General features: G+C 40.9%; 2 protein-coding genes across 6 annotated transcripts in view; one reads left to right on the forward strand and one right to left on the reverse strand.

The window, feature by feature from the left end:
* LOC311052937 (ADP-ribosylation factor GTPase-activating protein 2-like) overlaps window positions 1-5932 on the forward strand; it is a 32239-nt gene extending 26307 nt beyond the window's left edge. For all 3 annotated transcript variants that reach the window (XM_084068254.1, XM_084068255.1, XM_084068256.1), the window contains one exon: window positions 11-5932. In XM_084068254.1, the coding sequence (XP_083924380.1) occupies window positions 11-31 (21 nt within the window). In that variant the 3' untranslated portion in view covers window positions 32-5932. The remainder of the gene's footprint in view (window positions 1-10) is intronic.
* pex16 (peroxisomal biogenesis factor 16) lies at window positions 3499-25460 on the reverse strand. 3 transcript variants are annotated; one of them, XR_014601615.1, is made up of 12 exons: window positions 25226-25460; window positions 23212-23247; window positions 22731-22807; window positions 20649-20782; window positions 19221-19321; window positions 14105-14188; window positions 13094-13246; window positions 10298-10370; window positions 9070-9189; window positions 8176-8240; window positions 4041-6178; window positions 3499-3985 (listed from the first exon to the last, which is right to left on the reverse strand). XR_014601615.1 is itself a non-coding variant. In XM_084068531.1 (11 exons), exons 1-11 carry the CDS (start codon window positions 25350-25352, stop codon window positions 6120-6122), a joined length of 1029 nt encoding a protein of 342 aa, XP_083924657.1. In that variant the 5' UTR covers window positions 25353-25460; the 3' UTR covers window positions 3499-6119. The 3 variants fall into 3 exon arrangements, 2 of the variants coding, with proteins under 2 accessions (XP_083924657.1, XP_083924658.1); XM_084068531.1 differs by having other exon boundaries at window positions 3499-6178; XM_084068532.1 differs by lacking the exon at window positions 14105-14188 and having other exon boundaries at window positions 3499-6178.
* Window positions 25461-27413: the final 1953 nt, after the last annotated feature.

The following is a 27413-nucleotide window of genomic DNA, read 5'->3' on the forward strand; positions in this document are numbered from 1 at the left end:
TCGTTGACAGGATCGCTACGGCTCCTACTGAGCAAGACTTCCAGTGACTGCCACCAACCCTATGGGAAGAAAATACTAACACAGCCATCTCCCTGCTAGCGCGTGAATCCGGGAGGAACGGACACAATTAAGCCCGGTTTATACTTTGTTGCGCGGCGGTGTCGCGTGGCGCAAACAGCCGGTCTACAAGCCCACTATGCGACGGCTCGGCTTGTAGATCGGCTGTTTTCGACGCGAGACAACGCTGTAACGACGAAGCATAAATCAGGCATCATTGACCGAAAGAGGGAGATGGTCACAGACACATTCAATGACAGTATTGTTTCTCCTCGACAGACTTGACTTTTATTTTCATAAAGGAAAACCGTGGGAAGGTGTGGTCTTCTTTTTTTTTTTCAAAAGAGGATTTTGTTGTAATTTTTTTTTTCATAAAGTTTTCGGTCTGTAGATTTCACAATTCTAACATCAATTTTATTCCTTAATGAAACCAAGGTGTTTTATTTTTATGTCATCAGATATATCATGCTTGATGTCACTTTTTGTTATATTATGTTGACTCAAAACAGGAGCAGTATATACGTATTCAAATATATTGTATATATGTTTTAAAGGGCCACTTCACCCATTTCCAACCTATCCTTATAATTGGTCCTCACCATTGCTCATTATAAGAAGCTCATTATACTCAGTCTGTGTCTCAGAGGAGGGCTGTGGACAGTGCTGGGCAGGTTAGGTCATTTCAAACACGATTCCAAGCTTCTTTTTAACATTTTTAATTGATGCGAGAAAATCGGCTTCCATTTCAACATGCTAAACTTTCCAGGAAGAAAAAGGCTCGAGTTTCTATTAGCGTTGGAATCCCCATCGACGATGTCACTGGTAGGCAGCCCACCAATGAGACATAGAGTGATTAAACAGAAACGGTGCCATCTTCTATCGAGCATTAGTGAGGAAAATGGGTGAAGTGCTCATTTAACCATTCAGTGGTTTTATGTCAATTGAATCCAGTGTTCAATGCACTGCTGCTAACATGGTAGTGCTGCTGTTTTTAAACTTTACTTTGTTTCTATACAGTTCCATCAGACCTGACCACTTAAACCCCAGCGTCCGTATTGTGGGAAAAGCTTTGCAGAAAATAGTAGATTGACAAGCTCACAGTGAGCTTGTCGATCGGTCCCCACAATAACAGAAATTACACTAGTGTAGAGTCCTGAGGGATTCCGGTCAACCGTATAGGGTTAAAGTGGTTAAGAAGCAGCAATATGCAACTTGTTCTTAATCTTTAGTGTTTTGCATTAGAGTTAAGACTGTCATGGAGTCTTCACATACGTGGATTTACATGCAGTCAACATCTGTTGAAGGGGAACTTCACTGGTATTTAAGGTGAATCTTATGCTTCTGTTGTATACATACAGTATCGTCTCTCTCGGGTGGAAACCTTGCATTGCCCAAACCGTTACTCTTCAGGAAATGGTAATAACTACATTGGAACACAGGTTATTTTTATTCATTGGAACACAGGTTATTTTTATTTTTATTTAGTCTTGTTAATGCTTTTCATTGGTTCAGTATTCATGAAATCCACAGACAAACTTTCAATTTATTTTCCAAAATATGGAAAATACAATAGATGTACAAGCTCAACCGGGCGTGTAGATTTTCACTACTTAAGCACGAAGCTCTTGTATGACCATGTATTAATTTCTGACAAAAACATCAAAAGTTGAAATATGGAGATGCAAGGTTTCTGCCTGACAGTAACAATATTTGAAGGACGACATGTGTTGTGTGCAGCCATCCTTCCTACATGAAAATGTGAATTTTCAGCATGACTGCATGAGCTCTTGGCGCACACAAAGCATCGGAAGATGTGATGTCAGAATTCTCCTCACAATAGAATGATACGCTTCATGTCAAGTATCAGTTTCCCTTAAACTAAACAGATTTTTGAAGTAATTTGAATTCAAATATTTTAGTTTGTTTTTGTTCATAGACATGTTGGCCAATGGACAGTTAAGTTGTCTAGTTTTTTTTGGTATGAGTAACATACTAGGAGAAATGCTATAGCTGTTGTTATTTCCTTCCCCCCCAAGGACTGTCTCTCGTCTTGCACGCCAAACCTTGGTCAAAAGGATTCATTCCCTGACTAAAGCCTGACACATACTTTGTCAAAAATAGCAGTCTGCTAATTGAGAATACATTTGGCTTAAGAGGGTATCCTGGACTGGAGAAATGTCAACAATTTAATACTCCTGCGTTTGGAAAGAACAAGGGCATAAAAATACAACCTCTGCATGTCTATAAATGCCGTCTGACTGCACATTCACTGCAGTATAACATGTTAACAAGAACTTTGATGTATCCTGTCCATCTTACCTAGACAATGCTTTACAGATGTTGAATTCAAGTTTAAAATTGTTCTCCGTAGATGAGGATCAAGTGAGGACTGATTGAAAACAGCCGTCTTAATTCAGCTCTCTAAAGGCAGATGCGTATCGTCATTGTCGAGGTGAAACCTTGCATGTCCAAAACAGTTTTCAGGAAATGGAAAGAACCTGTGTTCCAATGTAGTTATTTAGTCACAAGCTCTTGTTAATACTTTTCATTGGTTCAATATTTATAAAAACCCCAGACACACCTACCACTTTCACTTTTTTTTCCAAAAAGTATTTATTAATGCAAAAATAGCTCACAACTATTTTTGCTACTATTAGGTTATTAAAGTTGAAGAATGGACATACAAGGTTTCTGCCAAACGTCGAGGATATTGTCTAGAGTTGATGCAAAAGCAGACATGGATTTATTTTTCTATTGAGTTAGCTCATTAAGCACACACAAAAAAAGGCCCTTTTCTGTTGCATTCCAGGCAGAATTGACACTCGACAAGTCAGTGAACAGACTGGCACAGCAGATTGATGTAGTGCTTCTCAAAGTGAAAGACCATGGTCCATTTAGCTCATTTGTACACGAGTTATGAGGGTCCTTGAAAGTACGTTTGAGAACCACTGGATTAATGGTATGGTAACCTCATGTTCAACTGCTGTACAGGATCATCTAATATGAAATTGAATATTGTGGAAAACGTCATATACGCCTATGTACTGTAATCAAGATTAAAACAAAGTTGAGATATTTCACTTTATGTGCAATGAATCTAGAATATATTAAAGTTTCCCTTTTTTAATTAGATCCTGTATGTTAACTTTGCCTGGCTGCGTCTGCCCTGCCCAAATGATAAACAGCGCAAAGATACACAATGGGAACATTCAACTATTTATTTGTAGGATACAAAAAGAAACGTATTGGGTATGTTAATAAACAATAAAACTCAATGCTTGTCTGGTCTTCATTGTCAGTTTAGCCTCAGAATTATGTAAAAGTGTGACCTGGAAACGTATGAGGATTATCATAATTGTGCTAGTGTCAGCTTGCAGATACATTGTTTATATTCAATTAAGTGACACGTTAAAAATACAATTCACAGCAAAACATTCAGTGTTGGTTTTAAACAAAATGGTCACAAACATTTAAATATCAATATTGAGTGCAGTCTACAAAGTGAATGAGTACAGCTTTCACATTTCTTCAATAATGTTCTCCCTCAAACTCATCCGCTGGCTAAACTGAATGTATCCACAGCAATTTTGAAAACGCTCTCGTGAAATTAAACCTAACTTAGGAAAACGGACCATATTGAGAAAAGAAAAATAGATCATTGTTGACAAATGGTTGAAGACAGTTGAGTGAAGTTGTGTAGAAAGAGCTACATTATTCTGCTGTTTTTCATACTGGGACAGTTGTCCTGGTCCCTGGATCCTCGAAGCTATAGGCTAGTTTCACATTTGGTATGATTGCTTTGAACCGTGTCCCAGTACAATTGCCCCACACAGCTGTCAGCTTTAGTTTAGTTAGTTTTTGATTATTTCAATTACATATAGTAATACAAAAAATGAAAAAACAAACCACATTTCATATTGTGCCTACCCTTTTACAGAAAAGGAAAAAGAAAATCAGTCAACAAAAACTGAAAGACACTTTACATGTATATGATTGCTGTACATAGCAATACATAAAAACAAGATGATTGAGCATTAGTAACTAATTTGTTAAGTATTTTTTTAAAAACGAATTGTTTAATGTGCTAGATATTTTCTTTTTCTGTACCCGAGTACACATGAAATATACCCCAGACCACCTTTCCCAAATGGACACAGGTATGTGGTACAGTGATTCACAACCCTTTTTACCAATGTGTCATATTAATAATGTTGATAATGTGATTTATGAACAATGGCACAAAGAAGAGCAGAAGAGTTCAATACAGCGTACATGTCTACCAGGAGACCTGTCCTAATGATAATAATAGTGATTTATGCAGTTCTATGTCTTGCTAGTTATGAGAGAGCGGCGCATCACATCACCAGTTGTACATCTCAGTTGTACTGCATTCCTCTCTCCCCCTCCCTCTCATATACTGTACTGTACATTCATTGTCTACATCTCTCCCTCTTTCTGAATGTCCTGATCACATCACCCAAAAACTGGAATTTCTCTTTTTTCTAAAAATCCAGCATGCTTGTTCAGCAACTGTACATGTCCGAGATTTCAACATGGTGCTGTATTAGACTGCTGTCGGACACAAACCTTGCATTACCGTTGCTGTCGGGCAGAACCTCTTATCTCCATATTCTAACTTTTTGTGTGTTTTTTTTCCGTAATGCTTGTCAATCTGCTGATTTTGCCATTTTTAAATTTGAATCCTGAAAAGTAACAGTTCTGGACGTATAAGGTTTCCACCCGACAGAGATAATTATAATTGGTCCTCACTAATGCGCATTACAAGATGGCACCATATCTATCTACTCACTCTGTGTCTCATTGGTGAGATCTGAACAGTTCAGAAACCTGGCTACCAGTGACAGAGATTCCAAGCTAATAGAAACTACAGCCGTGTTCTTCCTGGAAAGTTAGCATGCTGAAATAGAAGCCAATGTTCTAGCATTAATAAAACATGTTTGAAATCTCGTTTTAAATGACCAAACCTCATTGCTTACCGACTATCCCATAGCCTGGAGGGAGGATTGCTATGCGATTATAAAGAAAAAATAGTTTCCGTTGACTGATTTGAAAAATAATAGAACTTATAATCTTGCTGCTGACAGATAGGAGATTAATTGTGGACACACACACACACACACACACACACACACACACACACACACACACACACACACACACACACACACACACACAGAGGGGTACTGCCATCTAATTATCAGAATAGAAAAGAACTCAATCATGTTCTTTTATGTCTTAATAAACACGTTATTACACTGTTTCTCAAAGTAGGGCCTGGGGACCACTAGGGGTCCAGTCTGTAACTACATGAACACTAACCTTGCGTCACCACGGAGGAAAGCCTGGTAATTCATTCTAAAACTGAGCCGTGTGATCCGGTAAAAAAAGAAAAAATCAGTTGGGTTCCGGTCTGCGTCGCATTGTTTTTGTTCCCCACATAATGCAAATCAGTTCCACGAGTCGTGCAACGTGCAATGGACATAACAAACGATTATAATACCAAAAGAAACAAAACGATTATACCAAACTAAACAATTTTTAAACCAGGGGAATCATTTTGGAGGCGCACGGCGCCGGGAGTTCCGGCCCCCTGATGACGTAAAATGATTTCCCCTCCGTCCGGATCGGATCAGAAAACCGAAAATGGTATTGATCCCAGGCTACATGAAACACTGAGAATTTTACAGTGTACATTGGGGGTTGTATCAGATGGAGGTCTGTCTGTGGTCTAATGCAAACTGGGGGTCCTTGAAATTAAAAGGGTTCAGAATCAGCTGGTTTATTATCCATCAGAGGCAACTCTACAGTATCCACATCACGGATTGTCTGCCACTTGCCAGTCCTTGTTGGAAACGCAGTCGTTTTTGAGAGAAAAGATAAAGAAACGGTGACATGTCTGGCGGTGACAAGTGCCGAACTGTGCCCCCTGTGTTCAAAGCCAGCGTGTGCCCCCCTCCCCCCACACTGGTGGACACAGCAGAGAACTGACAGGAGCCGCTCACGTCCCAGATGTTTCAACAACAGGTCCGCCCAGCAGATGTTTAACCCCAGTTGTAGAAGTAGATCTTCTGCCAGACAGGGAGGTAGTCCATCAGAGGCCCTGAAGCATACAAAAAATAACTCTCTGTCACACACACGCCACAAGTATTCTTTAACGGTTAAAGAATTGTTTAAGCGAACGTTTTTAACTCAAATCTTTGCTTCTGGGGGTCCCTGGAACAAAATATTTTGAGATGGGGGTCCGCGGCCAAATACATATTTTGGGGCTCCTTGACATGAAAAGGGTTGAGCAGCACTGTAAACTGGATCTAAAAGACATTTGTAGAATCAACCTCAAGTCTAAATGTTTTCCACTTCAGGTTACAAACTACAGCAGGGTAAAACATGGCATAACACTGACCTTATTATAGTACACGCAGTAATGTAAGCAACACAGCTGCAGATAATCACATTAATGATGGGTGCACAGTGGTGGAAAGGTTTTACTTAAGTAAAAGTATCAATACTGCAATGTAAAGTAGTTTGTTACAAACAAAAGTCTGAAAGTCAAAATGTACTTGAGTAAAAGTGCAAAAGTATTGGTATCAAAATGTACTTAAAGTACCAAATTGGCTATTTTTCCTAAGTACAAAACAGGGCTTAGGTGGTTAATGTATGTTTTATAATGTAATAATTTATATCTGCAAAGTAACTAGTAACCAAAGTTTTCAAATAATTGTAGTAGAGTAAAAGTACAATATTTGCCTATGAGATGTAATGGAGTAGAAGTAAAAGTACTCTCAATTGGAAATACTCCAGTAAAGTAAAAGTACCTCAAGATTCTACTTAAGTACAGTACTTGAGTAAATGTACTTAGTTACTTTATACCTCTGTGGGTTCACTAGATTTGAGGTGTGACAATACTGTCCATCATGCTTTGCACATGATCGTCCTATGCGAAAATATCCGTAAACCGTTTCCTGTTTACGGTTTCTGCTTGAAAAAAATGATTTTTAGGCAAAACCAGGGCAAAACCAGTTACCTCACACGGTATAAAAAACGAACGGAAAGCGCCGGTTATATTTTCTTTTCTCTGGACGACGATCAGTTATCCCCTTTGTGTTTACCAACGGTCTGACACGCGATCATAATATATATATAAATGTGCTGTGGCCAGCGGGGGGGAATACGAACATTATCGCCGGATACGTGCCTGCAGCCTGGTTGCCTTGGTGAAAACTACCTCACACAGCCCGGCTCTGAAAACGTAACCCTTTAGAGTTGGTGGATGGATCGTGTGTGTTTATACAAACGGCCAGATGATGGATTATAATGGATATAACGTTTCTGTGACCGGTTGAAAAGGTTATAAAACACGAAAATCGCTGGCACAGGGTGAGTATATTATGAAAATACTCTGGCAGTCAAAGAGTTAATAATACCTATTGGTATTGTGTTTTATATCATTTTTATCGTTGATTAGTCACCTTTACAAAGATTTTTGTAAGGATTGGGCATGCGTGGAATGAGCAACACAGCAAAACGTATGGGTAGCTCCTCCAAAAAAAAAATCCAAACTCACCCAATATGCTTCTGTTGGTAATCGCTCTTGTTTTGAGCTACCTGCCAGCACACACCTGCTGAGAGGTGTGTGCCAGTATTCACAGGTGAGTGACTGGCACCTGAACCATGGAAAGATGGCACCTTTGTCCCTTCAGGATAAGGCCCATGCAATAGGGCAAGTGAAGCTGGTGTTCCTTTGCGCAGATTACGCATTATTTGATGATAAATGATATACAACACAATACCAATTGGTATTATTAAAGTGGAGATATAATTGATCGAAGTTAAGTTTCCGAACTTTTTTTGAAAAGTTTATATAGGGCTTAAGTGTTTAATGTATGTTTTGTAATAATAATCAAAATGAACTAGTAACTATAGTTTTCAAATAATTGTCGTAGAGTAAAAACTACAATATTTGCCTATTGCCAATTGGAAATACTCCAGTAAAGTAAAAGTACCTCAAAATTGTACTTAAGTACAGTACTTGAGTAAATGTATTTAATTACTTTCCACCACTGCGTGTATACGTATATGATAGAAGTGATTATTACTTACGTGCCACCAGTCCTACGCCTGGTACATGGTCAGCCAGCAATCTGAGCAGGAAAAGGATCTTTGTCCTGGATAAAAAACAAAAACGAATAAAAAAGTATATATATATGTACGTGTGTGTGTGTGTGTGTGTGTGTGTGTGTGTGTGTGTGTGTGTGTGTGTGTGTGTGTGTGTGTGTGTGTGTGTGTGTGTGTATAATAAGTATATGTGTGTGTGTGTGTGTGTGTGTGTGTGTGTGTGTGTGTGTGTGTGTGTACAAGCTCACGGTGCACGTCGCTCACATCGGCTATTTTCAAAAGAATCTTGGGAAAAAATGTAATACTTTGAAACATTTTAAAAACATTTTAACACAAATCTTGGGGTCCCTGGCACAAAATATGTTCAGATGGGGGGACCGTGGCCAAAATACATATTCATTTGGGTCTCCTTGACATTTAAAGAAAAGTATTACTGCGCCACCTTCCTCGACATGAAAACTTTTGAGAACCACTGATTTGAATCTGCCTGAATCTGCTTAAAGCAGCACTATGTACCTTTTTAACAACTATATAGCATATGCAAATTACAAAGTTACACGTTTAAGCAATAACAATCATCCTTCCATAAACGTATAGACTCAGGGGTCCCTCCTAGGGGCTTGACTGTATTACTATGTATAGGGGAGACAATGAGTTTCATCCTGGCATTTGCCAAGGCACCAAGGCAGAACTGCCAGTCAAAGAGAAGACTGACCAATCACAGCGCGTCCTCGCTGGACATGCTTCAGAGACTCTTGGGTAATGAAGTCAAAAACTTTGGCTGCCATGTTTTTTGTGTCCAAAGTGGCCACTGACACCCCAAACTGCAGAGTGCTGCTTAAACAATAACTGGGATAGAAACAGTCAAGAGTATCTTACTCAGAGTATCTGTCGTAGAAAGGGGAGCGTAGGAGGTAATACAGCAGCAGGAAGGTTCTCCTCCTCATCTCACTGCGTTCCCAGCGGTTGAGGAATTTGGTTTCACTGAGCAGAGCAAAACTGGAACAAAACAAAGCATTAAGTTAATGTCCCCTACAGCAGCTCACCATCTCCACGCTTCTTTTCTTTATAAAACTGTCACCTTTGGTTGTGGGTATGTAGAGAGAAACTTGTGTTAAAATGTCACAATTATTTGCGATAATCACAATTATTTTTGCTAAATCGTCATAATCTTCTCCATGAAAGGTTTTCATACATTTTCAAAGATGTTCAAAAGAAATAGTGGAAATTGCAGATCTACAAGCCTGCAATGCGTCGTATGCTTTTGATCGGCATTTTTTAAAGTTTTTTTACAGTAATAAGTTATTAAATATTTCAAGTCATTTCTTTGTACATTTATTTATTTGTCATATCCACCCTGCGGAATTTGTGCTTACGAAGCCTAAAAAGCCACACAGAAACGTAATTTATTTATATTTATACGTTTCAATGTGCAATGCCAAAAGTATTTGAATGACAATTAATTAGTACAATTTCATGATGGTGTCAACCCTAAAGATGTAATGAAGTGAGCCTATAAAAAGTATACTGTTCTGACCGCTAGAGGGCAGTGTTGAACTATCAGGGACAACCACTCACACCTCCACATGGAGGTTGTAGGGAGGTTTAGCAGGAGAGGAACAACCTCCCCAAGGAGAGCGTGCCGTGTTGGACAGCTTTTGAAAGATTTTAGTCATTTTACTTTGGTACTGTAAGTATATTTTGATACCAATATGTTTTTACTTGTACTCCACGAAAATAATAATAATATATAGTTCTATTACTACTAGAGTATTTCTATATTGTGGTATTGCTACAGTTAAGTAAAGTAAAAAATCAGATTACTTCTTCCACCACTTTCTGTAAGTCAGTGCTAGATACATTCTACCAGTCAACGTAAAACAACCGTGTCTGCCAGGAACATTTTACATCCCATTTTAACAACATTCTTCACAACAGAAGAATACAAGGATTCAGGCTAAAAATGGACAACATGTTTTAAATAATACAATTTCTAATAAAGCAAAGTTCTGTACAGGCTTTAGATCCAATTATTATTTCCTTTTTTCCCTTCATTATTCTAGTGATAAAGTAATATAATGAGGATAACATGAAATGGATGCTTTACCTGGAAAGGTCCATTACACCAGAGACCAGCCAGGGCTTCCATGAGCGTTTTCCACAAAGTGCCAGACACAGTACTGCATGTACACTTTACATTTAGTGAAAATACTGAAGACATCTGGACTAGAGCAAAAGACAAGTACTGTAGCAGAGGGGAAATGCATAACATAAGTTTTGCCAAGTATGAGAGCACACAACACCTTTGTGTAATCTGTAGCAGGGTTTCCAAAAGTGAGTGCTGTGGCACCCCAGTGGTTCTCAATCTGAGGGTTGGGACCCCCAGGGGGGTCCCCACATGATTTTGGGGAGTCCCCAGATGACAGCAAAATGACAATTTAGGACTTTTAAGACCTTTATAATACCTAAAAGTTTGAGAACCACTGAAGTAGCAACATACGTTTAAAAAAAAAAAGGATTTAGAAGACATTTTGTAGAATTGGCCTCAGGCCTAAATGGGTTAAAAACTGGTCAAATATTGGCCAAACTTGTGAAAATAGCTATTTTCACAATATTTATCTGTGGAACTGAGTCAAACTAAATGTAATGCCTCAAGTGCTTGTCAGCGTGTGGGGTCCCCAGCTCAAATATGATTGTTTTGGGGGGTCACAGCCTTCAAAAGGTTGAGAAGCACTGCCTTAGGGTGCCATGATGCCAGTCCAGGGGTGCCGTGGAATTCATCAATATCACTTCAGTTTAACCACTTAGTAAGTTGCACTGCACTTGGTGCATTCTTTTTCGATCTACACCAAATCTCTTTGTCAAAAATAGCCGTTCTACAAGCTCACAATCGGCTATTTTTAGCAAATGTTCCCAGCCAGAATGAGATGCTGGGGTTCAACTGGTTTAAATGCCAAGCTATTTTCAATCTGTCCAAATGAAAACAAGTTTTCCTCGCGCCATACTGTATCTTAGGGGGAAAGATTTACATATTTACGTGCCATAATATGACATAAATGTAAGATTCTATAAAGTAACAATGTAATTCAGGGGTGCCGTGGATGAAAAAGTTATTTTCAGGGCTGACCTGAGCCAAAAAGGTTTTGAGAACTGATCTATAGAGTATTGCTTCTGGAAGTGGGGTCCGGGGACCCCCGGGGGTCCTTGGGGGGTTCCAGGAGCCAGGTCCCCAGCAAAAATGGTTAATATAGCGTCACAATCATTTTAACCACTTTATCCATTTATATGTTCGTTATTCAAAAATAGCAGATCTACAAGCTTACAGCGCTTCACTTCGTGCCATGCTGCAAGCTTGTACATCTGCTATTTTTGAAATATTTTTGAAAAATATCAAAAAAGTTTGGGAAAATTTGAATGATTTTGAATAATTAAAAAAAATCTTCTCTTCTGGGGGTCCCTTGCACAAAACCTTTTCAGATAGGGGTCCGCGGCCAAATACATATTAATTTGTGGGTCCTTGAAGTTGAGTTTTGAGCGGTATAGACACACACAGACTTGCAGGCCAGCCCATAGGAATCCACCGGTCTTCATCAGGTCTCCTGACCTGATGAAGACCCACAGTGGTCGAAACGTTGTTTGTACTACTACATACATGTTCCACTGGGAGCTACAGTGTGCCAACTTCCCTGACCCCCTGGAACCCTCTCAAGTGCAAGACAGAGTGCTGTATTTATAGATTAGATTTAGGGTCAACAGTTCTCAGAGAGGAGCAGTTGCACTGACATTTAAATAATGTATAATTCCATTAGTATATTAGCTCTTGAATCTACCATGCATATTTCTGGACAGATATGGAAGCCATAAAACGTTTCTTTAAATTTCAAGCACCGTCAGTTTGGCATGCATGAGGCCACAATCCTGCATAACTCTGAGTGTACAAATGGACCGGCAAGGGCAGCACTTGGCACATGCCCAGTGACAAAACTAGTAGTAACTGGTGCACTGACCATGGCATTACTGTGCTTGATTGACCTGCCAACTGGCCTGACCTGAACCCCATAGAAAATCCATGTTGTATTGTCAAGAGGAAGATGGGAGACGCCAGACTCAGAATACAGATCAGCTGAAGGCTGCCATCTAAGCAAAACTGGGCTTCCATAACACCTCAGCAGTGCCACAGGCTGATCACCTCCATGCCACGCCGCATTGATGAAGTAATTTGTCCAAAAGTAGCCCAGACCAAAAATTGAGTGCATAAATTAACTTTTCAGATGGTCGACATCTCTGTATTATTATTTTTTTTTTATAGAGTAAAACTCTATTTTCATGAGCTGTGTGCTTATGAAAAGGTTTGGAATATTTCACTTTATGCGCAATGAATCTAATATCTAGGGAAAAAAAGAGACAATACTACAACAAACAAGAAGAACAAACTGATCTTCCACCAGAGCAGTATACGTTATATTGGTGGGTCTTCAATGTTTTGCAGGCCAAGGACCCCTTAGCTGAGAGAGAGATGAAGCAGGGACCCTTCCCCCCTACATGTTGTATAAAATTAAGTTGCAGATTAAACTTTTTCATAAATAGCTTCATAGACTGACTTGACAGAACTATCATCAGTGCTGTGTAAATTGATGTTTTGTTTACACATTATCTACCAATAAGTTTGATCCATGTTAGTAACATTAATGCCTGGATGAATTTTCAGACATTTAACCTCTTAACCTTTGGCTCTGTTTTTCCACCCATCTACACCAAACCTCTTTGCCGAAAAAATTGCAGATCATTGGTTATTTTTCGGCTAATGTTTCCCTCAGAATACAGATGCTAGTGGCTAGCTAATGTAAAAAAAATCCTATCATTTGGCCTGTAGTAACTCTGTTGACTCTTATGTGAAGGATACAGTGTGCAAGCGGTCGTCCAATGTATACGGACTCAGCTATGGTCTCGCAGAGGCCCAGATCTGTGGCTGTTCTGTTGAGCTCCTCTTTGACGCTGCTGTCCTTCTTGCTGTCCTGACTGGGTGCTGCCCATAGTCTGGCCTGCAGTGTGGAGCCTGTTAACCCATTAAAACCAGGAAAGAATCTGTGTCATTTTTATATTTCTTTGGCTATTCAAAAATAGCAGATCTACAAGCTCATAGCGTGGCACCGAGTGCCACGCTATGAGCTTGTAGATCTGCTATTTTCGAAAAATCATGGAAATGTGATATACAAGCTCATTGCATTACAAGTCATATAAATGCCAAATACATGTCATTTTGGGGGTCCTTGGAACAACGAAGTTTGAGAACTACTGATTTAGAAGGCATTTGTAGAATCGGGTTAAACCATAAACACACATGATTCAACACATAGCATCATGACATAGGTTTTGGCAAAACAGTCATGAAACTACACCAGTAGACCGACAACCAGTGTAGATGCTCCAGTGGGCTTGTTTCTATAGTGTAGTTGCTTATTTGTGCTACATTCCTAATGTTGTTTAAACCAGTAGTTTTCAAACATTTTCATGTCAAGGACCCCCAAATGAATATGACCCACACCTGAACATATTTTGTGCCAGGGAGGGGCCTCAGTACAAGATTTGTGTTCACTTTATACTTTATATCACTTTTTCAAGATCTTTTGGGATATAGCAAAACTACAAGCTCACAACTATTGTTGATGCATATCGTAAAACTGATTGCTTCTTTTGGGCTGGCCGCTTGTTTCTCTCGCAAAATCTGGCAACACTGTCGACAACTCTACCTATCAATGACAGTAGATGTGTATGAATAATATATGCGTTATTAATATGAATGATGTTTCAACTCTATGAATAACATATGAGTTATTATTATGAATGATGTCTCAACTCCGTCTCTATCAATGACAGTAGATATGTATGAGCTCCAGTATGAATGCCGTCTCACCAGCAGTGCCTAGATGCCTCATGACTCGTCCAGAACGCTGGCCCACAAAGCATGGCTCACTCTGCACGTCTTCATGGCTGTCATCTAAACCAGGACGAGCACAGAAAGCACATTATCTGGAGTACAACAGAGCCCAGCCAATATATCAGTCGGCCAATACTGGCCTATATATAGAGAACCAAATTCTAACATCTTATCACTCAAACAGAGAGCGTCTCCTTTCAAACCCCAATGGTTCTAATCAGCCCCCCGCCCACAGGAGTGGCCCAATTCTCTCACAACTTGCTACAAAAATCCCTCATGAAAAACTATATAATCTCCTACCTTTCATTTTCAACCTTCACATGTGTCTCCTTCTCTAATAATCAAAAAGTGCTATATATTTCATCTCGCAATTTACTTCCGGATGGTTCGTTTTGCACTTCTTTTGCCACATCGGTCACGGGAAAGAAATAAGCGCTGCCGTGGTCTATGGAAACGAGCCCAAAAGTGCACCCAAATAAGCCCAAAATCGCTTATACAAACAGTCAGACCTGGCAACGCAGCCTACGCCAATCATGCGTGAGAGATCTACAAGCTATGGGGCAGAGACGCCACCGTATCTTAGCAACAACTACAGCGCTCACTCTCATTGGTCGTGTCACGCTAAGAGCAGTCTCCAGACAATGGCATCGCAGACAGCTTGCTGTTACTGCTGTAGCCATCACAGTTAGTCCCAGCGACGACGGACAGGGCGCTGTGATAGCTGCCATGTCGCTAACGCTAACGTGGTTGTCATGCCTGCAGCGGCTGTGCAATCACTTTGTCAACAATGCACGTTCGTGTGGTGAATGTCAATATTGCTGCTCAGTTAGTCCATTGTAGATGGTGTATGTTTGTGTGTGTCTTCTGGAGAACTATGTAGCTCCACAGCAACTACAGTAACTAACGTAATGGCAGGACCGCCCCGTGCAACGCATGTTAGGCTGCATTATGGTCATGTAGTAATTTCAGATAATTTCGCTCCGATTACAGCAGTGCTTATCAACCCTTTCACGCCGCCCCCCCCCCCCCCCCCCCCCCCCCCAAATAAACGTACTTGATCTGGGGACCCCCCCATTCTGTTTGACTCCGTTCCACAAGTACATATTGTGAAAATAGCCGATCTACAAGCTCAAAACGCCTCACGTTGACAGGCTTTGTAAGCTTGTAGATCGGCTATTTTCTACATGACTGCCTCTTTCTTACATTCTTTGACAATGTGGCCCATGTTTTCATAGTATAGTTTGTTGACTACTTTTGTTGCAGAAATGCTCATTTCCTTTACTTTCCTTTTTTTATTGTCTCCGCCAGGCCGAAAGGCATGGCGCAAGAAGACTATGTTTCACCCCCTGTCCGTCCGTCTGTGATAGCTAATCTCTCACATCGCGGTGGCCTAGTGGTTAGAGGGGCGGCCTTGATACCGGAAGGTCCCTAGTTCGATTCCCCAATTCATCACATCAATCATGAATCACCGCTGAATAGCCCTTGAGCAAGGCTTCCATGCAGGGTCCGGCTGGAAACAAGCTTCGTGCTTAGTCCGACACCCTGGGTAAACAACAAACTTTGCTTTGCTTTGCTTTGCTGACTTGATCGCAGCAAAATAACAGCCCGATGAGTCAGTGAGAGCTGGATAAACGAGGTAAAATGTGTCAAAAGGAGTCTGTACGGCTGTCGATAAATGAACACATGACGTCGGTGGGAGAGGAGATATTGTGTCTTTTGGACAAACAGCAGCGTCGTGCTGATGTTTGTTGTGTGAAGCAGCTTAATGTCAGAGTGTTTGTGTTGGAGCGCCTCAGTGCGGCTGCAGAGTTCATGTGCAACCTCTTCCAGAGAGAGACAGAGACACTAGAAACTCTGCTGGGGAAAAAAAACACTGCTGGGCATTGACTTTCATATGGACATTGATCTACACACTGCAGGTATATCTGCTACACACACAACATCAAACTACACACTGCAGGTATGATGCAGCGTTTGCATTACAGCCAGCATGCCAGCGTAGTTCCCATATGGTTTCAAGGTGGGCTAAACCATATGGACCCCATGTCAGCAATGTCAGCGGCATCCACTTCAGTCCCAACTGCGATGCCCATGCAGGCTATAAGTAGCTTCTACCTGGCCCTTAGGTGGGCCCCAACTACCCATGTTTATGTGGGACCAAGGCGGGTCCTACCTGGGTTTGCCCATGCAGGCTTTAACTCGGTTCTACCTGGGCCCTAGGTGTACCCTAACCAACCACAGTGCAGTGCCCATCGCTCCAATTGTTGTGAAGTCAGGGCTCTCAATACTGCACATTGGTGGAGGAGGAGGGGCCGCAGGGCGACCGCACACATCGCTGAACCAATGGTAGCCCACGGATGTTTCCTCTGGGGATTTACAATCTGCCCCTCTATGCCACATATCATCCGCACTACAGGGTCTTCACTGACCGAGCCACGGCCCCACTGACCCTCATGACGCTACGCCACTTATATGAGTTGCCAAGTGGCCGCGGGCGCTACGTGGGCGTGGCCGCGGGCTAGACGCGAGCCCCCGCGTAGCGGGGGCGAGCTTCTAGTAACTGACAATAGAGGCCGCCATCCAAGAGGGTCACAGAGTTATTTTTTCTATTGAAAATATCATAGGGTCATCTTAGATCGCCTCATCCTATATAATAAAAATGGCTTAAGGGACCTCTGACCATAGAGTTATAATATATCTAGAGGGCGGATTGCCCCGCCCCCAGCTATTCATTTCTATTAAAGTGCTCAGTGGCGTTTTGAAGCACCCGAAAGTAAGAATAGTATCCAATATGAACCGATGGAATGGATCCATGGGTCGTGACGCGTCGTGAGCATGTGCACAAAACGGGAGACGCACGCGCAGTAGCATTTAAGTGCATTCTCAGATTTGAACACCTGGCTTGGCCGCTTCACTGTTCTACCGTAGTTCTGGGGGCTTGCCTCTGACACACTCATGTCACCATGGAGTGTGATATCTAACCTCAACATGTTGTCATGGCATCAGGCACAAACAAATCAGTCAGCTCCTTATACAGTATGGGCACAAAAGGGGGCACGCCCATATATGGGCATATACTGATGACATCTGTGGATCTCCATATATGGGAATAAAAGGGATAAGGACTGACAGAGATCTCCATATATGGGCATAAAAGAGATAAGGGCTGACAGATACAGAGATCTCCATATATGGGCATATTAGTCGCATCTATCAATATCATAATTGTTTTACCCTTATACTGGCATCGGCCTCAAAATCCAGTATGGGTTCGGCTCTAAATACAATCACATTTATCTCTTCCCTAGATCATTGTTTCAAGAACCCTCCCAAAACTGGAAAATAGTTTAGTTTGTTATTGGAACTCAATTGCCAATGCACTCATGCACTAGTCTGTTTGTGTTCAAGTACGTAATGTGCCTTGAGTAAGGGATACCCGTCCCCATAAATATATAAAAGTATATATTTTTACCAGTTTTTACCCATCGGGTATCCGTGGGATCCATTGCAGGAGTCTATGGTGAGGTGAGTAATGTACGCAGTAACACTTAACTTAAAGGGTTAGTTCAGATTTTTTGAGTATTTTCTGTAGGAAATACTTACCATTAATGTAGTGGTTGCAAAGGTATTAATTGATTGCCCGAGTCCCGTGGTCAGAGTTATGGTCCGTTTCTGATAAATATGAATGTAGTTCCGGTAGATTAGTAGATTTGGTGGGGGCCGCTCATTAAAAATAAATACATTTAAAAAACTAGCGTCATTTGTATTGTTGACGTATTTCTACCATATAGAGCAGGTTTCGTTCAATTTCGACCCCTCTGTCACATGGTACTATTTTTTGTGTCATATATTTTGTGCGTGAGTAGGCTGCCGCGGCGCAGTGATTCTGGACACAAACATTAGTACCATGTGACAGAGGGGTTGAAATTGAACGAAACCTGCTCTATATGGTAGAAATGGGTCAACAATACAAATGACGCTAGTTTTTTTTATTTATTTTTTATTTTTAATGAGGGTCAACAACACAAATGACGCTAGTTTTTTTTATTTTTTTATTTTTTAATGAGCGGCCCCCACCAAATCTACTAATCTACCGGAACTACTTCATATATATCAAAAACGGACCATAACTCTGACCACGGGACTCGGGCAATCAATTAATACCTTTGCAACCACTACATTAATGGTAAGTATTTCCTACAGAAAATACTCAAAAAATCTGAACTAACCCTTTAAAACTTTTACTCACTTAAAACTTTGTAATTGTTATGTACTAGAAGTTCGGGCCGCTATGCGGCCCGAACGTCTAGCGTGACGCGTCGTTCACTTTGCAGTGCCACCTTACAGGCACCTCACAGTGTGAGAGAGTTTTGTGCTCTCCTAAATCCACGGCAGGCTTTGAAAGTACCCACTTCAGAAAGAGGTGACGTGCATCACCTCTCCAATGACCAAAACCCACTATGGAAGCCGTCGAACTGGTGCGATCTGACGGCATCCTAGAATTTATAGGTAGGATGTGATGTCATGTGATGTCATGCTGTCGTGAGATTACGTCACACTGGCGTTGTCATCGTGATGTCAGATTACGTCACACCGTCACACTGGCGTCGCATACGGACAACCGACATGGCGCAGGATTCAAATTGTATATATATACTAGAAGTTCGGGCCGCTACGCGGCCCGAACGTCTAGCGTGACGCGTCGTTCACTTTGCAGTGCCACCTTACAGGCACCTCACAGTGTGAGAGAGAGTTTTGTGCTCTCCTAAACCCACGGCAGGCTTTGAAAGTACCCACTTCAGAAAGAGGTGACGTGCATCACCTCTCCAATGACCAAAACCCACTATGGAAGCCTTGTATATATACTAGAATAGACTCAAACTTTAACACATGCACTGCCATTGATGTAGATCTCTTACGCAACCTACCTCTCCGTGGCTCGTCAAAATAATGTAAAAAACGCTGGCAGCAGCAGATTAATGAATTAATTCATACCTGGCAGTGATTGTGTTAAGTAAAGTGTTACCAAGTATGTTTTGTAATATCAGAGGTGTTTGATATGTTGGGTGTGTCCCTTCTAATGAGTACTGACCTCCATTAGAAAACTCTGCCTCTCTGTCAAGCGGTATTATGGGAGGAGACGTTTGGATGCCAGATTTGTACCATAGAAGAAGAACAAAGCGCAAAATTGCCCTAGGAAAGTATGGAGAGAAAATGTATTTTAAATAAATTAATAAAATAAACATAATATTTGTACATGGTCTACAAGGAATGAAAGAAATAGTTTGACCCTTGCCCACTCACACCCACAGTGTGACCTTGTTCATATTCTTATTCCATCTTATTCATTAACCCATTCAATCCGGGGATGCATCTCTGTCATTTTAGATTTCTTTGGCTATTCAAAAATAGCAGATATACAAGCTCATATCACGGCACTCGGTGCCACGCTATGAGCTTGTAGATCTGCTTTTTTTTTTTATCGTGATTTTTTTGCAAATCTTTGAATATATATATATTTTTAAAGCGAACATTTTTAACTCAAATCTGGGGGTCCGCAGCCAAATACATATCATTTTGTAAAAAAAATGATATGTATAAAAAAATATATATATATTCAAAGATTTGCAAAAATGTTCATGATTTTTGAATAGCCAAAGTATAAGATAATGGTTACAAATTTTAAATGACAGATGTTTTCCCGGTCTTAACACATTGTGTGCCAGAGGTTTATTAAAATAGGGTACATCTAGTGCAGCATATCCTCCATCCACTTACGTTGATATGTTTCGTGCTGTAGAAGCCCCGACGCGGAAGTGCATGTAAACAAAGCGTGCGTGCGAGACGGCGAAGGGTCCCGACTAACGCCTGGACAATAATATTTCTAACGCGATACTCCATTGCAGAGTGATCGCCGATCGAAAACGGCTCGCTTCCACCACGTTTCCACCACTCGGCTTCCACCACTTCCACCACTCCAAGAAATATAGAGATATTAAGCTTTTAGTCAAGGAGTTAACATTGGAGCGGCCGACCGGAAGCATTTTTGACATGGATCCACATCCGGCCTCTCCTTCTTAGAGACTCCTTGGATGATCCCAAAGTTTCGTTAGAGCGCTCCACGTGGGAAAATTATTTATTTAAAAAAAAAATCATAAAAAGAAATTGGGCCAAAAACGGTCCGGACCGTGGCACTCAATATGTTAACTCTCTCAGTGCCAATGAAATAAAAAAAATATTGCGAACTGTGCCAACATTTTTTTTTTTTTTAAAGTGCTTAGGAAGCGAGATACAGCCTTTTTCAGTTATAAGTTAAACAAGGAGTGGATGGAGCTGCAAATCTTCAGATAATGATATCTTGGGTTCTGAACACTTTTTTCATTTTTTTTTTTTAAACCTCGGGATTTTTCGTTCTGGCAGGGAGGGTTATTCAGTAAAAACTCGGGATAACTCGGGGTCTGGCACTGAGAGAGTTAATGGGTTAACATGAGCATGTCCTTATGGAGGAAGGTAGCCATACTTTGCCATTTGGACGAGTCCAATGACCAGCCAGCGTCCAGCCTCCCCCCACAGCTTGGTGGATCCCATCTCCAGGAACACCTCTACGTACTCCAGCACTGACAGCCATGTGAGCAGCCTCTGCTGAGAGAGAGACTGGAACAAAACAAAAAGATCATATGTGCAATTGTAATGCCCCTGACTACCACTGTGAGTAATGTTATGTTGATTGTACATCAGTATGAAACCTGGGGCGAACCAAACGGTATATGAGATACCAAGAGTCAAAGGTTGTGGCAAGAGTTCTTTTTATATATAGTATACATTTCTCTTTGGAATGAGCTACCTCTGTGTGTCAGGCAGTCTCAATCTAAACTGTCCTATACAAAATATACTGTTATGGAATAAGCTACAAGCTAGTGATGCACTTTAGATTTGTGTTTTTATGGTTTGATATTTGTGCAGGGATTTTAGGTGTTCTTCAGTGTTTATTTATTTTTTATTTAATGTTGCAGGACCACATTGGTGTTTTATTACGCTTTATTTGTATATCCTGGGTGTAAGTTATAGTGTGTTTACTCGTATTTCTTTTGCCCAAATCAATCAAAATCCTTTATGCCTGATTTATACTTGGTTGCACGCCGCTGTCGTGCACTGAAAATAGCTGCTCTCCATGCTCACAACGCATTGGTGTCAGTGCACGACATGTGTGGCATCTAAGTATAACTGAGGCTTTATTCTCCGTAGTACAACGGTGTTGCTTGCTAAAAAAGAACACATTTACATCAAAGACATTCGTACAACCTACGTTCACAGTAGGGTTGTAGTTGAGACCACCTAAAGCGAGTCCAAGTCAAGACCAAGTCCGAGTCAAGACCGAGTCCGAGAGGCCAGGGAGGGGGTCGAGTCCGAGTCGAGACCGACGGATGAGGCCCATCAGCTCACCGAAGCCTTTCCCCTCGACAACGCTAATAGTAGGCATAATATCTTCGTCTATCATCTTGGCTGCCAAATCAGTGATCTTTTCTGCCCACCGGTCATCACAATGACTAGGTTTCACGGTGAAGTCTACCATTCTGCTTTGCTTCGGTGAAGGGCAGGTGTGGGGGCCAGGAGTCTCGCTTTAACTTATTCAGTGCCAAGTAAATATATACTTAATTGTCAATAGTGTCAGCGATTTTCAAACGGACAAGGCGTCACTAGGGCTGTCATCCGTTGCTGAACATTGGAACATATGAATACAAATTACATTTCGGTTTCGCTTTTAGGCTTTGAAGTTGCACAGGGCAGATATGACAAATAACCTAAATACACAAATAAATGACTGACATATTTAATAACTTTATACTAAACATTAATAGTGGAAATAGCCCATCTACAAGCTCACAACGCGTAGATGTGCAATTTGCTAATGTGGTGCTCAAACTTTTTCAATGTCAAGGACCCCCAAAATAGTGTGAATTGGACAGCAGACTCTTATCTCAAAATATTTTGTTCCAGGGACCCCCAAAAGCAAATTTGAGAGTTGAGTTAAAAATGTGTATACTGTACATACATACATACATATATATCCAAAGATTGGCACAAATGTTCACGATTAACTACTTTTGCTGGGGACCCCCTGTAAGCCCCCCCAAGGACCTCTGGAGGTCCCCGGACCCCACATTGAGAACTTCAGTGCTATATACTGTATATAGCTAAAATGTAAAATGACACAGATGCTTTCCCGGTTTGAATAGGTTAAGCCAGGGGTCTTCAACAGGGGGTCCGGGACCCCTAGGGGGTCCTCAGAGTTAGTGCAGGGGGTCCGCCAAATCTTTGTGTGAAAGGATTTTTTCTTTCTTTTTTACCATAACCACTTGAACCCTAGCATTCCTTTTCTGAGGAGAGCTTTAGCCAAAAATAGCAGATCTACAAGCTATTTTGGCAAAGAGTTTTAGGTGTAGAGGGAAAAAAGAACAAAACAAAGTAAACAAAAAAAAGTTGAATCTGAAACACAATTTTATACAATAGAGAGGGTGTCCCTGCTTCAACTCTCTCTCAGCTAGGGGGTCCTTGGCCTGAAAACGTTGAAGACCCCTGGGTTAAGCCAATGTTTACTCACCATAGCCAGGGTGCATCTGAGCTTTTTCCGCAGAATGCCATCATTAAACAGCACCAGAAGGTTGGAGGCAGAGTACACTGTAAAGCAACGCAAGAGGAAAAGGACTCCTTCAAAACAACCTGAACCCACAAAACCAGCCCGATAATAAACAGCCACCAGAATACTGATAATTCTCTACTACTGCTTGATTACATGCGTATATCTTTTAGCTGTACTGAGAGTGTATTACACATTGACATTTAGTTCTTTCAAGTTCTTTCACCCCCCCGCCAAATTGACATGAATTTGGCTGGGGGGACCCCATCTGAAAATATTTTGTGCCAGGGACCACCAGAAGAGAAGATTTGTGTAAAAGAAACTAAAAACAAGACAAGACAAGACAAAGAAACTAAAGACAAGACAAGACAACACACACACACACACACACACACACACACACACACACACACACACACACACACACACACACACACTTACTTACCCAATTCAGAAAGCTCATGGGAGTCTGCAAATCGACCTGCAAAATAACATTACATTATTGAACAATACATTCTGGAACAAACACTTTGAGATGGGGGTCCTTGGCACGAAAAGGTTTGACTGACTTACACCTTTCAAAATGTCAAACGGGGAATAGACACCGGTTCTCTCAAGTGCCAAGAAGAAGTAGTCAGGTTACACAGTAGTATAACTCACCTGATATCAGGCAGAACACCGTGGTACGACCAGTGGTGTAAGTACATTTACTCAAGTACTGTACTTAAGTACAATTTTGAGGCATGTTTACTTTACTGGAGTATTTCCAATTTCCAGTACTTTTGCTTCTACTCCACTACATCTCACAGGCAAATATTATACTTTTACTTCACTACAATTATTTGAAAAATGTAGTTACAAGTAACTTTGCAGATATACATTGTTCTATTATTATAAAACATACTTTAACCACTTTAGACCTATTTTATACATAGGCTATTTTAAAATAGCAGATCTACAAGCTCACGAGCATCGCGTTGACTAAAATGTTTGAAAATAGCCGATCTACAAGCTTTTCAAACCTTTTAGTACTTTTGTACTTCTACTCAAGTAACATTTTGAACCTTTTGCTTGTAACAGAGTATTTGTTTTATATTGTGGTATTGCTACTTTTACTTAAGTAATCTAAGTACTTCTTCCACCACTGGGTACAACCGCAAAGTTGCATAAAATAAATAAATAGCTGATCTACAAGCTCACAACGTGTTGCGCTGCGAGTGCGACGCATTGTGAGCTTGTAGATCAGCTATTTCTGTAATCAAGTCTTAAGTGAACTTTCCTTTATTTATTCAGGGAAGCCCATTGAGAGCAAGCTCTCTTTTTCATGGATGCCCTGATAACAGCATATAAAATACATACATAATGAGAAATAAATAATACCAAACATTTGAATCGCATTACAATGTCACAGATGCAAATAAATATAGTGTTACATGTAGTGTCTTCAAGAAAGACCCTAAATGTCTCTATTGAGACCAATCGCACCAGTTTCAGAGAGTCCTGAAGTTTGTTCCATTTGTGTGGAGCATAATACATGAAAGCAGTCTTTCCTTGTCCACTGCTCTTACGTGGACTGGTATATCTAATGTGTGTTTGTGAACGTGTTGAATGTCCAGTAAGCTTTGGTTTTAAAAGTACAAAAGGAAGCTTACCACACAAGGCCTTATAAATAAATACAATACAATGTTGCTCTCTACGAACTGCGAGAGATGGCCAACCCACTTTATCATGTCAAATACTGTGTGATAATCATCACCAGTAATAAAACGTAGGACACTGTGGTAGACTGTTTCAAGAGGCTTCAGTGTGGAGACTGGAGAGTGAAGCATGCATATACAGTACAGTATATCCCCATAGTCAAATACAGACATTATGACAGATTGAACAATAGTCTTTCTGCTGGCAAAAGAAAAACAGGACCTGTTTCTGTAGAGGAAACTAATGTATCCTCACTATGAGGTAGGACAGAGCTACTCACCTGCTATGAGGTAGGACAGAGCTACTCACCTGCTATGAGGTAGACCAGTGGTTCTCAAACTTTTTCATGTCAAGGACCCCCAAACTGACACTTATTAGCCCGCGGACCCCCATTTGAAAAGATATGCCAGGGACCCCCATAAGAGAAGGTTTTTGTGGCTCTGTAGCAGTGATTCTCAACCATTTTAATTTCAAGGACCCCCAGTTTGACATGCATTAGGCTACGGACTCCCATTTTATGGCATTCCTATCTCTGGGACCCCAATTTGGTTCCATTTGTACACTCTCAGAGTTACAGACCCATAAAGGTTCATTTGGATCCTATCCATCATTTAGCTGGGGACCCCCTGGAACCCCCTCAAGTACCCCTGGGGGTCCCCGTACCCCACTTTGAGAACCAGTGAGGTAGGACAGAGCTACTCACCTGCTATGAGGTAGGACAGAGCTACTCACCTGCTATGAGGTAGGACAGAGCTACTCACCTGCTATAAGGTAGGACAGGGTTCGCACGGTGCTCTCTAGGTGAGCCGTGGTCGCAGGGTTCTTCCGAACAAACTCACTGTAGCGCTCATACAGCCGAGTCACTTTGTCCATGTACACTTTGGCCATTTTAACTTCACTTTTAGTGCTTTAATTAGGATTAGGATTAGGATTTATAACTTGTGAAAGTTGTCATTCAGAATGTTTCCAGCGAATCGCGGGACTCCCCACCATATCTGTGCCACAGAGGTATAATATAACTAGAGGGCAGATTGCCCCACCCCCAGCTATGATTTCAATGAATGTGCTCAGTGGCGTTTTGAAGCACCCGGAAGTAAGAATAGGAACCAATATGGAACCAATATGAACCAATGGAATCGCTCCATGCGTCGTGACGCGTCGTGAGCATGCGCACAAAACGGGAGACACATGCATTCTCAGATTTGACCACCAGGCTTGGCCGCTTCACTGTTCTACCGTAGTTCTGGGGGCTTGATCTATGCCCACTGTCACAACACTACACTTCCGGTGTGTCGTGGTGCTACAGTGAAATGTTCCCCGCCTAGACCCGCCGTGTCATCTTCAACCACAGTTCCGGCTTTGTTTTAGCTTGTTTTATCTTTATTTATTGTTTTGTTAAGTGGTGGAAGAAGTACTCGGATATTTTACTAAAGTAAAAGTAGCAATACCACAATATTGAGATACTAGGTAACCTGTGTTCAAAATGTTACTTGAGTAAAAGTACGAAAGTATTGGCATCAAAATATACTTAAAGTACCAAAAGTAAAAGTACTAATGTTTGAAAATAGCAGATCTACAAGCTCACAACGCATCGCGATTCGACGCGTTGTGAGCTTGTAGATCGGCTATTTTCAAATAACCTAAGTATAAAATAGGGCTAAAGTGGTTCAGGTTGATTGATTGATTGAATATTATATTATACAGAAATGTAAAACAGCACGTTTTATAATATAGTAATTTATATCTGCAAAGTAACAAGTTTTCATAGTAGTGGAGTAAAAGTACAATATTTGCCTCTGAGATGTAGTGGAGTAGAAGTAAAAGTATTGAAAATTGGAAATACTCCAGTCAAAATACCTCAAAACTGTACTTATGTACAGTACTTGAGTAAATAGGCCTACTTAGTTACTTTACACCTCTGGTTTTGTTTATTTAATTCGATCTTTATTTTAGGACTTTATTTTATCTTTATCTATCGTGGAGTAAAATAATATTATATCTTTCTTTGGAAGATGTGAAAGATACAAACCACAAAACAAAATGGTATTAATACAAATATATGATTTTTTAAAATGTATTGTCAATCACTGTTAGGGTGGCCACAGAAAGGAGGACACTTTTGTGGGGCACGCTGTGGCCAGCCAAAGGCACAGCCAGGACCCCCAAATGTATATGTATTTAGCCGTGGACCCCCTTCTCAAAATATTTTGTGCCAGGGACCCCTCAAGATTATTCCAATTTTGGGAAAATATTAAGAAGCTATGAGCTTGTAGATCGGCTATTTTTGAATATAGTGTCACTGTCAAATAGGTTTAAAGAGGTTTGAATTTGTGTGCTCTATTAATTCATTTAGCATGGGGACCCCCTTTATTTAGGCAACCAAAGACCAGAATGTAATATTTTTATTTTCTTCGTTTGTTCATGTTTAAATTGTCTTTTTCTTACATAATAGCAGTAATTACTTAATAGTGGTAATGAGTAATAGCGCATTACCAAGCGGCAATTCATTAATTACGGGGCCAGGCTTCCAGCATGGACCCGTTTTGTTATTGTCATTATTACGGGGCCAGGCTCCCAGCATGGACCCGTTTTGTTATTGGCATTATTCCATTTCTTCTTCTTCTTCTTCTTCTTCTTCTGCCGTTTTTGCCAGTTCTGGCTGAACCGTGCATACGCTTTTTATGAAACTCGGCCATATGATAGATGGTCATGAAAAACGATCAAAAAACAAATCTCACAATCTTTCGTCAAAAGGTGGCGCTATAGCACTCAGTTGAAAATGCCAACTTTGAACAGGTACAACTCATGCCCTGTTTGACCTACAGCCATGAAACTTCGATGCACACATGCGTCTCCTCATGCCTAACAACTTTCACTGTTTGACTTTTGACCTCTGACCTTTAGATCTCCCACCATTTCGAATTACATGAAAAGCATCTCCTCCTGGGA

Source organism: Gymnoscopelus microlampas, assembly GCF_963454915.1.
Source record: "Gymnoscopelus microlampas genome assembly, chromosome: 1".
In the NCBI taxonomy this organism is placed as follows: domain Eukaryota; kingdom Metazoa; phylum Chordata; class Actinopteri; order Myctophiformes; family Myctophidae; genus Gymnoscopelus; species Gymnoscopelus microlampas.

Coding starts and splice junctions, on each gene's coding strand:
- pex16 (XM_084068531.1), bottom strand. CDS start 25,352: ATGGCCAAAGTGTACATGGACAAAGTGACTCGGCTGTATGAGCGCTAC. Junction 23,248..25,225: donor CCTGTCCTACCTTATAGCAG/GTGAGTAGCTCT, acceptor GTTATTTTGCAG/GTCGATTTGCAGACTCCCAT. Junction 19,322..20,648: donor GGACTCGTCCAAATGGCAAA/GTATGGCTACCT, acceptor ATACTTTCCTAG/GGCAATTTTGCGCTTTGTTC.